Source organism: Macadamia integrifolia, unplaced genomic scaffold (assembly GCF_013358625.1).
Source record: "Macadamia integrifolia cultivar HAES 741 unplaced genomic scaffold, SCU_Mint_v3 scaffold_19A, whole genome shotgun sequence".
NCBI lineage: Eukaryota > Viridiplantae > Streptophyta > Magnoliopsida > Proteales > Proteaceae > Macadamia > Macadamia integrifolia.
This window is the reverse complement of record NW_024870640.1, coordinates 434,421-448,220: the sequence shown is the minus strand read 5'-3', so window position 1 is coordinate 448,220 and position 13,800 is coordinate 434,421. Positions and strand designations below refer to the sequence as shown.

Here is a 13,800-nt window from a genome sequence, read left to right as displayed (position 1 = left end):
GGGGAGAGAGGTGAATGGATGAATTGTAGGCAACTTTGGTGCATAAATCCTATTAAAGGCCATAACTATCAATATACATCACCGATATCCAGTCCTTCCAGTCCATGGAAAGGGTGCACTAGGTTCCCTTAGTGAATGATAAAAGTTTCATAGAAGGAAGGATACCCACATCTGATGTGTGGTAACACAGGTGTTATTCCATTGATCCTGCAGTTATGAGCTATATTCTCTTCAACTTCCTCATCATCAAAGTCTGAAGTTGTGATGTCAACTCCTAATGATTTTTGCAGAAAAATGGCCAAAGCTCCAGTCCCACTACTACCATTTAATAGAAAAAAAAGAGTTAGACATTGATGCTGCAAACAAACCGGAACATTAGAAGGAAATGAAACTGGGATAAATTCAAAAAATAGAATAAGGGTAATAGCAAGACGCCTGCAAATAATTAATGGAAACATTAACCATCATTTACCTGATGGTCCTTGACCAAGCAAAGGACAAAGATAAATAGCTTAAATCAGAACTCAGATAATGCAAGAATTATAGTAGCACAGCTCATTATTTTTCTGGGACATATAATATACATAGCTGATAGCAGAACATGTGTGCCTAACGCTTCGAGAAAAGAGATGGTTGGCTGGTGCATTGTTGCTCATTATCGAAAACTAACCTGTTTATTTTCTAACAGTTTTGGTTAGCAAGTAAGTTTTTATTTTCATAGATTAGAAGTGGCATCTTAGAAGTATCTGTTCCCTTTTTATCTCACAAGCTATCCTAACTTAACAACATAAGGGAAAATAAAACTGAATTTTCTCTATAAACGTAAGATAAACTGCAAAGTTGAGTTCCACTGCTGAACTGAATTTCATTTTTCATTTCTGAATGAAACATTATTTGACAGCAAAAGAAATACAGCAATCCAATGCTACTCGGGATGGGTCAGAAACTAAAAATAGCTTTACCTACTCTCTTACAACACACCTCTCAGAAAGACTGAAGATTCTCCACCCAGCATGATTAATGATATAAGAGGCATGCCGAGGTCTTCGCTTGTGAAAATAGTTATTTTTGTGAGAAGCCATTGTTTTTGTTTCTCAAGAGAGAAGAGACAATTTCATGGAAAAGAATGTTAGAAACAATCCTCCCCCCCCCCCCCCCCCCCCAACCCACCCCTAAGGAAAAAGAAAAATCTTGAGCGATGCATCTCCTTCCACCATCACTTTGTTGTCCACATGACTAGGAATTTCTCAACGCCTGGAAGCAAACATTATCAAAACTCATCTGGTCCGATTTCCTGACCTCCCACTCGAGTACTCGCACGAAAACATTTTGCTTCTGATTGCCAAAGCCGTTGGGCGTCCTGTTGTACTAGACAGGCGTATAAGGCAAGGTCTTATGGGCTACTTTGCCAGGGTACTGGTAGAAGTTGATGTTTCTGAAAGTGCTAGTCGAATTGAAGAGGTTCAAGTCGAACAATTGGAACCAGGTACTTCCAAGGTATTTGGTTTCTGTTAGAAGGTTACATGAGGATAACAGTGAGCGATGTGGTTATTGTAAACTTATAGGCCATCAACTTTCAATTTTCCGGCAAAAGAAGACAAATAATGCAAAGCAATATCCTATGGATAGGGTGGTGGAAGTGCCTGCGGCGGTCTATGTGGAAGATGGAATTGACTCAGGCTGAGTCAATCCATCTGCTCAAGATGGCAATAATGGGGGAGAAATTCTAATTATTTTGGACTCTTCTATTTCAAGTCCTTCTAATCGTGGTAAGGAGATTATGATGCATGAAAGGGAGAGTGATTCCATTTTAGGAATTACAAATATTATGAAAGGTGAGGTGTCGAATTGGGGTTCAGATGTGGATTCAGATACTGACCCATCTAGTGATGAGTTGGAGGTGGTGACCCAGTGCAATAAGAATCGGCCTTTGAAGGGGAACTATCCACAAAAAATCTTTGGAAGCTTCTGTGGCTAGTGTGGTTCATGGTGGTGGGCGTGGTGGCTTGAGTACCACGGGTGGAAGAGAGCAGCCACCAAAAGAGGAGGCAATGGTCTCTTATATTCCTGTGGCTGAAGTAGGGAGTGGTAGGGCATCCATTGTTCATTCGGAGGTGGTGCTAGTGGAAAAACTAAATTAAATAATGGTGAATGCTCATCTCTAATCGCACCTCCAAAGAGTTGCCCAATAAGCACGGATTGGATTCAGCTTTATGGTGCTGTAAACAAAGGGATCCAAATATGTCCAAGCAAGAAATTTAAAACTCAAACAACTCAACTAAACTCTAAAGGGGGATAAGAGTCCAGAAATTACAATGACATTCCAGTCCCTTATGATAACATATGCTTAAAGAGTGTGGAAAGCTGATCAAAGGAATCAAACAATAGAACAGTTCAGACCTTCAGTTGAGGAGATATCTGGTTTTAGCCTTTTCTAGTTTCTTGATCTTCAGATCCTACTTTACATCCCCACTCTAAACTCTTTCCAAACCCCATAGATCTCTTCCTCAAATTTAATCACTTCAATCACCAATATACCCTTTCTATTCTGTAAAATCAACAACCTTTTAATCATATTGTAATCGCTTGAAACCACACGAATAATTTCTAACCTCTAACAACCAGTATAATTATCGGTTACCTACCACCCTAGAGCACATATCCCTTAGGTAACATTTAATCAATGATCCTATTTCACCCCTTTATTCCCATCCTTCCTGATCTACAATGATATGATTCATGGAAACAGGATCTAGCCAAAGGAATGCTTGCTAAAGAACTCTCCCCACCCCCCGGGCGGCCCATCTTTCCTGTCCAGCCTGTTCTCCAACTGTACAAGTACTAAAGAATGACTGCTAATAGTGGCAAAGCACACACACACAACCAACCATAAAATGATTGCTGCTCATGAGATATCCAGATAGGTTAATTCAAATGACAAGGTATCCAAATGAGAAACAGACGACATCCCATGAAAGTCAAGTAGCAGCAACAGAATGAAAGGAAGGAGGTTAAGGCTGTCATGGTTGGCTTTGAACTACAATGTGGGAACCATCACGTGCAGACTATCAGGTCCTGAGTCTCCAAAGAACATAAGAGTGTGCCGTATATGCCATTTACCAGCCTTAACGCTCAGACTGCAGTTCATTGTATAGCAACTGCAATCACAGCAGAGGTCAATCCCAGACAAAAAGAGAAAGGAATATGATTGCAGATAACATGTGTAAATGAAGAGGGTCAGAATAACGCAAAAGGATGAAATATCATAGTATTCACACCAAAAATGAGTAACACACATTACCATTTATATATTGTACATGCATCTATATCTATAAATCATAGTTCCAAATGTTTTCTGCAGACGTACCTTCCCAGCTCAATGATGCGTCGTCCTTCTAACCAAGAACAATTCTGAAGTAACCATTCGGCAAATGCAAACGTTCCCGGCCAAAGTAAGTTTGCATTTAGTTGATGAAATGAAAATTCCCTGATGAGTAAGTCCTGAGGACAATCAGAAAATTTTAGATAAGGTAGTGGTGAATACGATATAAAATGAAACCAGAACATCTAAAGCTACAGAATTGGAAGTCATATTGCAAACTAAAGACAAACTACTCACAAGGAATCACACTTAAATAAAATACAAGTTTACAACACACATACACAAAGCCGCTTTGAGTAAGAAAAAGGATTTACGGAAAAAGCCAAGGTGCATACAAATCTCTTGCAGGTCCAAAATCTGAAATCTCCAACAAATGACAGGTGTGGATACTTAATCAGAAGACAGAGTAATTTGTTTTCATAGTGAAAACAAAGTTGTGTGTAAGGACATCCTAAATCAAACCCACTTCATTTTACTTACTATTCCATAACAATTCAATCTGCCAACAAAATAATATGAACACCATAGCTGATTTCACTACAAAAACTCTGGCTCATTACCTATTTCCATAGTTTTTAAGGCGCTGCTAAGGCGACGCCTTACTAGCGCCTTGGCGCTGATGCGGTCTAGAGATGGTAAGGCAGTGCTCCGCCTTATGTGAAGTGGCGCCCTATGGTTATTTTTTTAAACACATTTTAAAATTACTTGATGAAGATTCCAAATATAGATTTTTTATTGGTAGGTGTATGATTTTGTTAACACTTGAGATGTATGGGATCAGCTTTACTCCACCAAAAATAACCAAAACAAGCAAAACAAAAACACGATTCACAAACAGGGTTAGGATTTTGTCAAGGGTTTTAAGAAGGGGCTTTGAGAAGGAATCAAGGAAAAACCACTGCTCCAGATGACCATTTTGCTCCGGCGGCGGTGAGCTTCATTCTTCTTTGACAGGAGTACAAATATAGTGGATGACCTTAGGGCTTAGGCACTCATTTTGGCATCATAGAGGTAAGTATAATAAATACTTGTATTTTTTATGTCTTCTTTTCTTTATATTTATAATTTTATTTCATAATTATGTGTTTATATTATATGTTAATATATTATCATGATTGATGATTGATGAAGATGAACTTAGTTTATTCACTTTATTGATTTGTTTTCTTGATGAATATCTTACATTGGTATGAATATGAACCTTTAATATTTATTTAACATATGAGTAATAAGTAGGATTTGAGCCATATAGATTGGTTTTATAAAAAAATTACCCAGGAACGCTTTAGTCAATAAGGCGACGTTTTATGCCCGCCTTACCACTAAGGCGCTCCGAAAGACCCTCAAACGCCTCTGTCGCCTTACCGCTTTAAAAACTATGCCTATTTCCTTAAGAGACTTAACCATAACTTCAAGATGTGATCCCTTTCACATGAAGTCAAGTGATTCTTCAATTCTACTTCAATACCAACCCTACTAGAAGTTATTGGTTCCATCCACCAAAACTCTATCATAGTTTTTACATCCTAAGTAAATAAACTATAATAGTTTCTCATCCTGAGAAAAATGACTGTAAAACCTCATTTTACTATGTCGAGTCTTTAACCCAAAAGGATCATAATTGAAACCTAGTTGATGAGTTGAAACACCATTATCCTTCACATTGAGAATATAGGGGAAACGCATACCAACCAAATTAGGAGGCTTTAATAGGGACAAATCAGAGTTTTCCAAAATCTTGGAGTATTGAACATGACAGAAATATGAAAGTTATAACTCACTTAAGCAATAAGCAGTTCAGGTAGAATGGCCACTTCTCATTTAATCACAACTTAATGAGCAAGAAAACAGATCATAAGGTATTAAACCTGTAAAAAAATTGTAAATCAGGAACTTGCAATTTTGCTAATGGCTTCCTAGAATCGATCAGTCATGAAAGCCCAAACCAACCATTTTGTCTATAATTTATACCCTTTTAAGGTGCCCAAATTTCCTTCCTTCCTACTCACTTAAAAATTCTTGAAATTAATAGGAAAAAAAGAGAAGGGGGGCATTAATAGGGGAAAACGAACAGAGAAGTAGAGAGAAGGGGAAATGAGTATACAGTAGTTGTAGAAGGGGAAAAAACAAAGGGTAAGAAAGAGGGCTATGTTATCCAAGGGAAAGCTGCTCTTCTTATCTGGGCATTGCTGAAATATGCCATACAATATACAATGTTTGGAGCTCACCATTCCAGGAAATTCATGGCTCCTCTCCTCGTAGCTCTGATGCGTCCCTACGGTTTCCTCTTCTGCAAAGAAAACCTGGTGAGAGAGAAAGAGAGAAGAAGGGAGACATAGGGAGAGAGAGAGAAAGAGAGAGTATACCAGTAGTGCTATCATCATCATCGTCTCCTGCAAAGAGTGAGGAGGGAGAGAAGAGAGCTATATCCATGACTTTCTGCACTAACCAGAAAAAGGAGAAGAAGAAGAATCTACTCAATCAAAGGTCAAGGCCTCCGTTTCTAGTTAAGGTTAGGTTTGGTTGCAACGGAAATTAAAAGAGAAAGGAAGCGAAAAATTTTAAACAAATTTTGGAATTGTCACTCCATATGATTAGGGGTGTCAATTCCAAGCCGCACCGGTAGGCCCGATCGAGTTGGACACATTTATGATTCAACTTAGACCGACCCGATTAATAAACGTGTCGAACCTAAGTCCGGTCCATTTATAAATAGGTAGTACATGGTGCAAGGGGTAAGCCCGATGGGCCTCCCAACCGGCCTGACCCTTTTACAAGCCCGACTTGGACCGACATGTTTAGCCCTACCATTTATATAGGTATTTTAATTTTTCTGAGATAGAATAGAATATATATTGACATATTTATCAATTATTGACTGTAATTAACTGTACCATAAATAGGTAGTACATGGTTGCTATTTTGTGTTCCTTATGCATAACTAATATTACTATGTTCATCATTTTATTTAAAAAAACTCTTAGGTTGTTGTTTCCATATACTTATGTCTGCTACTCCATTTGGTTTTGATAGGGAAAAGGAATCTGTCAGGGATTAGACTCTCTTAATGGAAATGGATCTTGAGGGGAATGTGGCTGGACATGAAATAGAAAATGTTACGCCAAATGTGGGTGAAAGTACAGATGGGGAGGTACATGGTGAAGATGAGTTAGGTGTGAGTTTTCCTGCAATGGATCTTGGTTTTACTGAAGAGGATACAAACTTTGAGCATTCTAAAGGAATGGAATTTGAATCACATGAGGAAGCTTATGCATTTTATAAAGAATATGTAGGGTCTGTTGGATTTAATACCAAGAAAAAGAATAGTAGCCATTCAAGGCTTACCAGAAAATTTATTGATGCACATTTTGCATGCTCTAGACAAGAAAACAAGCAGCAATCAGCAGTTGCCATTAATCTGCGACCTTCTCATAAGATTGACTTTAAGGCAAGCATGCATGTGAAAAGAAGGCAAGACGTTTTTGCCATCCTCAACACATTATTTTTGAAGTGGTAGGAGAATGAATTTGAATTGTGAGAACAATTTAGAGATTCTACACGCAGTACGAGTACAAACAAGTAAAATCCAGACTACAATAGCTGAAAAATGTGATGCATCTCAAAGTGGTGGTTTTTTAGACTGAGGCATCAGAAATCAAATGAATAAAGGAGGATGCTTGGCTATATTATTTAACAAAATAAATTAAAGTATTTCAAATCTAAGAAAAATAAAGACTAGTTAAGGCCCGTTTAAGGCTTTATTGGTACATTACCCTGTTTAAGGCTCGATTATAATTCTATTAGCCCGATTAGGAGAAGTCTGATTAAAGCCCGGAACCCGATCAAGCCCAACATGACACTGACCAAGACCGACTCATTCCTTAAATAGGTAGGTCATGGTCCGAGGACATAGGCTGCCCAGGCCCGACTAGGCCCGACCGGGACCGACCCAGCCCGACCAATTGACACCCCTACATATGATGGTAATTTTTATTTGAGAATTTACAGTGTCACCCCCTAGAGAATGCCACTATTATAAGAACACTCCATCTGTTTCATCAAATTAGACTCAGACCCCCTATTGTTAGTCACTGTTAAACGGAGAGTTAAAATGACTGTTACACCCTATCCACTAAAACTCATGTTTTAACCCGAGATTCATTAATGGTGTTTCTGCCATTGCCAGAATCACAAAAGAAGAGCTTGAGACCGCCATTGAAGTCCTTCAATCGAAGGGCTATAATCTCTTCGGCAATGCCATCGAAACCTCCAATATTCAGTACAAGAAGATCTACTATGGAGCGCCAACTGTCAATAAAGAATCCACCACATCAGTATATGGTGTTGAGAGATGCAGGCAAGGATTAAAGTATCGGTATCGGTCGTCGTATCGATCGGCCAAAATTAAGATACTTATCGGAGGGTATCGTATCGTATCGGAGATATGCTAAGATACGCTAAAGATACGCACATAAATGGATAGGAAACACTTTTTTATACATTTTTGCATAAAAAAATAGTTAAAAAAAGTTATATATAACATGTATTATGCATAAACAGTTAATTGAGAGTATCGCACTAAGAATCCAAGGTTTGTAATTGTCCCATAAATGTAAAATCCTTGTTCCCAACCTTGATTTCCACTTTAGTTAGAGAGAAAAATGGTTGGCAGCAACTTTGGAATAAAAACACCTAAAAAAATTGTGTTTTTCTAAAAAATTACCCATTTTGGCCATTTTATGACCGTATCGGTACGTATCGGTGTATCGATCGATACACACCGATACATATCGATACATACTGATACGTACCGATACATACCGAAACGTACATTTCACTTCAATTTTGAATTTTTCATAGAGTATCGGTATGTATCGGTGAGTATTGGTGCGTATCGATGGTGTATCGGTGTGTATCGTAGGATACGTATCGATACATAAGGGTTTTAAAATTTTCATGTAACGTATCAGTATGTATCGTGCCGATGCCTATCGATACGGATACGTATCAGCCGATACGGCACGATATGCACCGATACTTAAAACCATGGATGCAGGTGAACCAAAATACTTTGAAGAAGCAAAGACAGATGAGCATAAAGTTCGACAGTTAAATGCAAGAGGAAATGGAATTTTTGCATAAGAACTACACTTATGATTTGGTAAAGGTACATAAAGGTAAGAGGACACGCATGAATAAGTGAGTGTTCAAATTAAAGATTCAAGAGATAGCCAACAACTAAGGTAAGGCGAGATTGGTTGCAAAAGAATTTGGCAAAAGAAAGATATTAATTTTAATGAAATTTTCTCTCCTGTTGTAAAAAGCCATCTATTTGAATTGTGTTAGGATTGCTAGCTAGCTTAAATTTAGAAGTTCAATAATTGATGTGAAGACATCTTTTCTCCATGCTGATTTGGAGGAAGTTAATAACTTGATTTGAAGACATATTTTTTCCATGGTGACTTGGAAGAAGAGATTTATACGGAGTATTCTGAAGGTTTCAAAATCAAGGATAAAGAACACATGATTTGCATGTTATGGAAAAGCTTGTACAGTTTAAAATAGGCACCAAGGCATGACGATAATTGTGTGTTTATTAAGAAATTCTTTGAATGTGATTTTATTATTCCTTTTGTTTTATGTTGATGATTTGTTAATTTTTGGACAAGATATCAACGAAATTAATAGGTTGGAGCAAGAATTGAGCAAGTCATTTGCCATGAAGGACTTAAACCGACACAACAAATCTTAAGCATAAAAGATCTCTCGTGATAGGAAAATAGGTAAAATATGTCTATTTCTAGAAAGATACATATGGAAGGTGCATGAAAGATTCTGTGTCGATATAGCGTAGCTGGTTGATCCTTACTTGCAAGTCACTTTAAATTGAGCAGTGAGCAAAGCCCTTCAACTGCGCAAGGAAAAACAAAGATGAAGAAAATTCCCTATATATCAGTCGTAAGAAGTTTGATGTATGCTATGGCGAGTACATGACCCAACATTGCATACAAAGTTGGAGTTGTCAGCAAATTTCTTGCCAATCTTGCCAAAGAGCATTGTGAAGTGGTCAAGTGGTACCAAATCCAAAGCGTGGCAGCTCTAGTGTGCCTCCAGGGGTGGAGAAAAATCCCTCAGGGAACATCTCAGTTTCCATGTATGCTCCCATCTGGAGGATGAGAATGTTGGGATTCCACGCAAAAATAATTATCCCATATTAATTAAATGTGAGTAGCCCAATGTGAAGACTTAGAAGGACTTGGGAACTCTCTCCTTAATGGCTAGCTTTTAAAGATGAATTCTACCCGAGTCTCAACAATAATAATAAGTTATTATTGTTGATTTAATATTAGACAACGATGATACCGTTTATTATGTTTATTTTTTAGAAGGAAATGAAAAATTAATTTTCTCTAGATTTTATATGTTGGATGATGGTCTCAATATCATTGGGCCTCTAAGTTTTCATTTTTGGGAAAATCTGGGTATCACCATTGTTGGCGATGCAAAATTTTCTTAACACCACATGAATGGATATAGTTGAGTCCATATGATAGAGGACCATATTTGTAGGATTAAAGTTTTATGGGTGGACGTAGGAGTTGTGCTGCATGCCTTAGCCAATAGAAGTGCACAGGAAAGCATTGATCAGGGGTGAGATGGTCATTTTGTACCCGTATGTCTAAGCGTGCCCTCTACATCCTACCAGAAATCCTCCCCCATATTTGTACTACGCATATGAAATAATTAATAAGTGTATCCAAAGTTTCACAAATTATTAAAACATTAATTCACTATTTTAGAACCTAGTGGCATTATATAAATTAGCCACTTCGAACTTAAGTTCCTAGTGGATGGCCAAAATCCTTAACAATTGCTATTGGGTATGCATAAAAGTTTGAAATACAGAGAAAGGACTGAGCCCTTTATTCTTCATCATATTGGTAAAGGGCACTCTATGAAGCTTTGGCTTGACCCTTGGCACCCAACTGGCGTACTCATCAATTGGTTTAGTGATCGTATCTAATATAACGCTGGATTGGATAGAAGTGCACAGGAAAGCAACTGAGGCCTTGGCCCGACTGTATTTATTGATCTCTTGGAAGTGTGCTCTCACCTCCCCTCTATTTGGTGGTTGATTGTTAGTGAAGTAGATAGAATTATTTGGACGGGCTGCCTATCAAAAGTCTTTTGTTTCAAGTCTGCTTGGAACATTATTTGGCTTAAAGGTGTGGAAGTTGTGTAGTGTTATTTGGTTCAATACCAATATTCCTTGTCACTCCTTCACCTCTTAACACTACTCGGCTGATGCTCTCCCCACAACTGACCAACTTCTTAAGGGAACGATTGTGGTGCAAGATTGGAAAGTAGGGTTGGTCCATCTATTTTTTTAATGCTCATTCATTAGACAGATATGAGGTGATATCTTGATTGATTGCTTCTCAAATACGTCCCCTTCGTCTTTTGTGTTGTTGGTGGTAGCTTTGGTAGCAACGGCTTTTGGTTGGGACAACATTGGAGATATTGGGAAATTGTTTTTTTCATCCACCATATCTCATATATGGATAGAGAGAAATTTAAGGAATGTCAAAACAAAACTAGAACCCCACCCTCTCATTGTTAAAGACATCCGGCTTGATGTTCTTAAACATTGCAATAATGTAATTTTCAAACGGAAAGAATATACCTCTAATGCGTTTCTATCTCAAATTGGGTGTCCCGTTTGCTTTAATGTAGTCATTGTCTTTTGCTTCTTTTCTCGGGATGATGCTTTCTATCCTAAGTGTGCCGCTTGGGATTTGCTTTTTTGGGGCTCTTTCATCTCTTATGTTGTCCTTGAGATCTGTGGTGTAGCCTAAGGATGTGAATTTGAAACCAAAACATTATTGAAACTGAACCGAGCAGTTTACATTGAAATTGCAAAACCGTTTAGTAAATGGTTCGGTTCTGGTTTCAAGTTTAAGACCGATTAGTTAAATGGGTTGGGTCGATTTAACCATTTAATCCATTGGTTTTAAACCAAATTGACACCGTGAAAACTAAACCGTTTAAACCGTCAAAATCGATCTAATTAACTCGTATAATGATTAAATATTTGGTTAAAAATTGTTTGCGAAAGTAGTTTTTCCTGCATTCCTTGCATTCACATGAGCAAATGGATGCAAATCCAGCTACTTCCTCCATTGGAGGTCCGAAATCAATGGCTTGTCAAACTACCAGTCTGTGTCCTCTGTTTGAGAAGATGGACCCTGTACTGGTTGTTTTAACAAAACATAATGGTTTAATTTAGGGAAGAATTAAGGACCATAGAGGCTGTCCAACAGTCTATTCAATAATTTACTCATATTATATTGTTATGTAGTTAAATCCTTACTTGTTCAATGCCTCATTTAATTTGATACAAGATTGAAGCTTTATCAACAAAAGCAAATTTTAGTAAGCATGTGAATAAACTAGCAAACCGATTGCTAACTGTTTAGAAACCGTATGGAATAAATCGTGATCAAAACCATTTAAAACCGTGAAACTGACATCATTTAAAAACCATGGAACTAACACCATTTACTAAACGGTTGCGGTTTTAGAAAGTGCAACCGTTTAGTAAATGGTGCGGTTTTGATTTCAGCCAAATAAATGTGAATCGGATTGAAACCGAACCGTTTAACACTCTTAGTGTAGCCTCCAGTCTTCTTGTGTACTCTTCTTCCCCTTTTTTTCATTTATCTGCAATAAATTTGATATCTATGAAAAAAAAAAAAAAAAGACTGCATTCTTCTCCCATAAATAGAAGGTGACTTGTACATATCTTCCACCCCTTTCCAAAATATTCCAGCTAAGAATTGCCACATTAAGAAACGAAAAACTACCCAGCCAAACCTGGCTATGTACACTACCCCTTGAATCAGGCCACATAGTTGTCTAGCCTTACAACAGAAATGAAAGTGATGATGAGAGGTAAAGCAGATCAACACTTACCCACACGCCACTGTTGGTGGTGAGTCTATTCAGAACATTTGTTTCACTCTCTCTCTCTCTCCAACATGGTAAGTAGACCAAGACAGTCTATTTAAGGAGACCATCTTCTTTGGTCTTGGTTATCCTTATCAATGGCAAGGTTCAACTCTGAACGTTTAGCTCTTTCCTTACTGCTTGTCCTCGCAATGCTGCTTGCCCTTCACCATGGCATGATCAGCCGCAATGCAACCATGAAGATTGGTACCGGAGATCTAAAAATAAATAGTTTTGTTGGAACAATAAGTGTTGGTGTTGTCAGACTCATGGAAGTGATTGTTACAGGGAAAAGAGCACCTGCTTGCAGAACTGCCCTCCATGGTCTTCTACTCACTCTACAACTGCAACTAGGAGCAACCACCCATCTGGATCACCATAGTTGATATGTACTTCTACTTGATACTGTCCTCTTATCTCTCTCTACTCAGCCAACCTTAGGTCCCCAATCCCACTAAGTCATTACAGAGATAATAAAGGTTACACTCCTTTGCTTGACTTCAGCATTTTGTAATCAAGACTATTAAGTCAATAGAAGATCTTTCATAATGCTTATATCTTAGCAGATGTTGTTAACCATGCTTGCTTTTTGAGAGAGAGAGAGAGAGAGAGAGAGAGAGAGAGAGAGAGAACCATAAATGCTACTGAAAACCAGTGAATCTGCAACCTGAACCCATGAGTCCAAAAACTAGAACTTCAAACCAGAGAGAGAGAGAAAGAGAACCATAAATGCTACTGAAAACCAGTGAATCTGCAACCTGAACCCATGAGTCCAAAAACTAGAACTTCAAACCAGAGAGAGAGAGAAAGAGAACCATAAATGCTACTGAAAACCAGTGAATCTGCAACCTGAACCCATGAGTCCAAAAACTAGAACTTCAAACCAGAGAGAGAGAGAAAAAGAACCATAAATGCTACTGAAAACCAGTGAATCTGCAACCTGAACCCATGAGTCCAAAAACTAGAACTTCAAACCTTGACCCATGAAGTCCCATAAACCCTTTGTTTAAACCAAACTCGTAATCTAAAACTTTATGATCCCAAAAAAGAAAAAAACCCACTAAACCCATATGAAAAAATAACTAATCGAAAATCCAGGGATAAAGCCTGCACATGATGGGCCATAATTTGAGATGGCCCATCAAATTCTTTGGGTGATCTGTTCAAGGAATCCCATACTCAAATCATTAATCCATGTACTAGGGAAACAGGAGACCCAGCAGAAAACTTCCAGGTAAGGTTGTGTTAGTAGAATATTTCTTTCTTTAATTATTTCACAGCAAGGGTTTTAGGACATGGTATTGGTATTGGTATTGATATTAGTATTGATATTGATAATATATGGATCGGACCATATTGGATCTGAATCAATTGAAAATGCAAAAAAATAAATAAAAAATTAATAATAAAAA

General features: G+C 37.9%; 1 protein-coding gene across 3 annotated transcripts in view; it reads right to left on the bottom strand.

Moving 5' to 3' along the window:
- LOC122071270 (EEF1A lysine methyltransferase 3) overlaps positions 1 to 5,921 on the bottom strand; it is a 7,542-nt gene extending 1,621 nt beyond the window's left edge. The window contains exons 1-4 of one of the 3 annotated variants that reach the window (XM_042635599.1): positions 5,749 to 5,921; positions 5,611 to 5,672; positions 3,368 to 3,501; positions 170 to 318 (exon numbers count right to left, since the gene is read on the bottom strand). In XM_042635599.1, coding sequence (XP_042491533.1) covers positions 170 to 318; positions 3,368 to 3,501; positions 5,611 to 5,672; positions 5,749 to 5,815 — 412 coding nt within the window. In that variant the 5' untranslated portion in view covers positions 5,816 to 5,921. The remainder of the gene's footprint in view (positions 1 to 169; positions 319 to 3,367; positions 3,502 to 5,610; positions 5,673 to 5,748) is intronic. The other 2 variants (XM_042635597.1, XM_042635598.1) reach the window with 2 other exon arrangements.
- Positions 5,922 to 13,800: the final 7,879 nt, after the last annotated feature.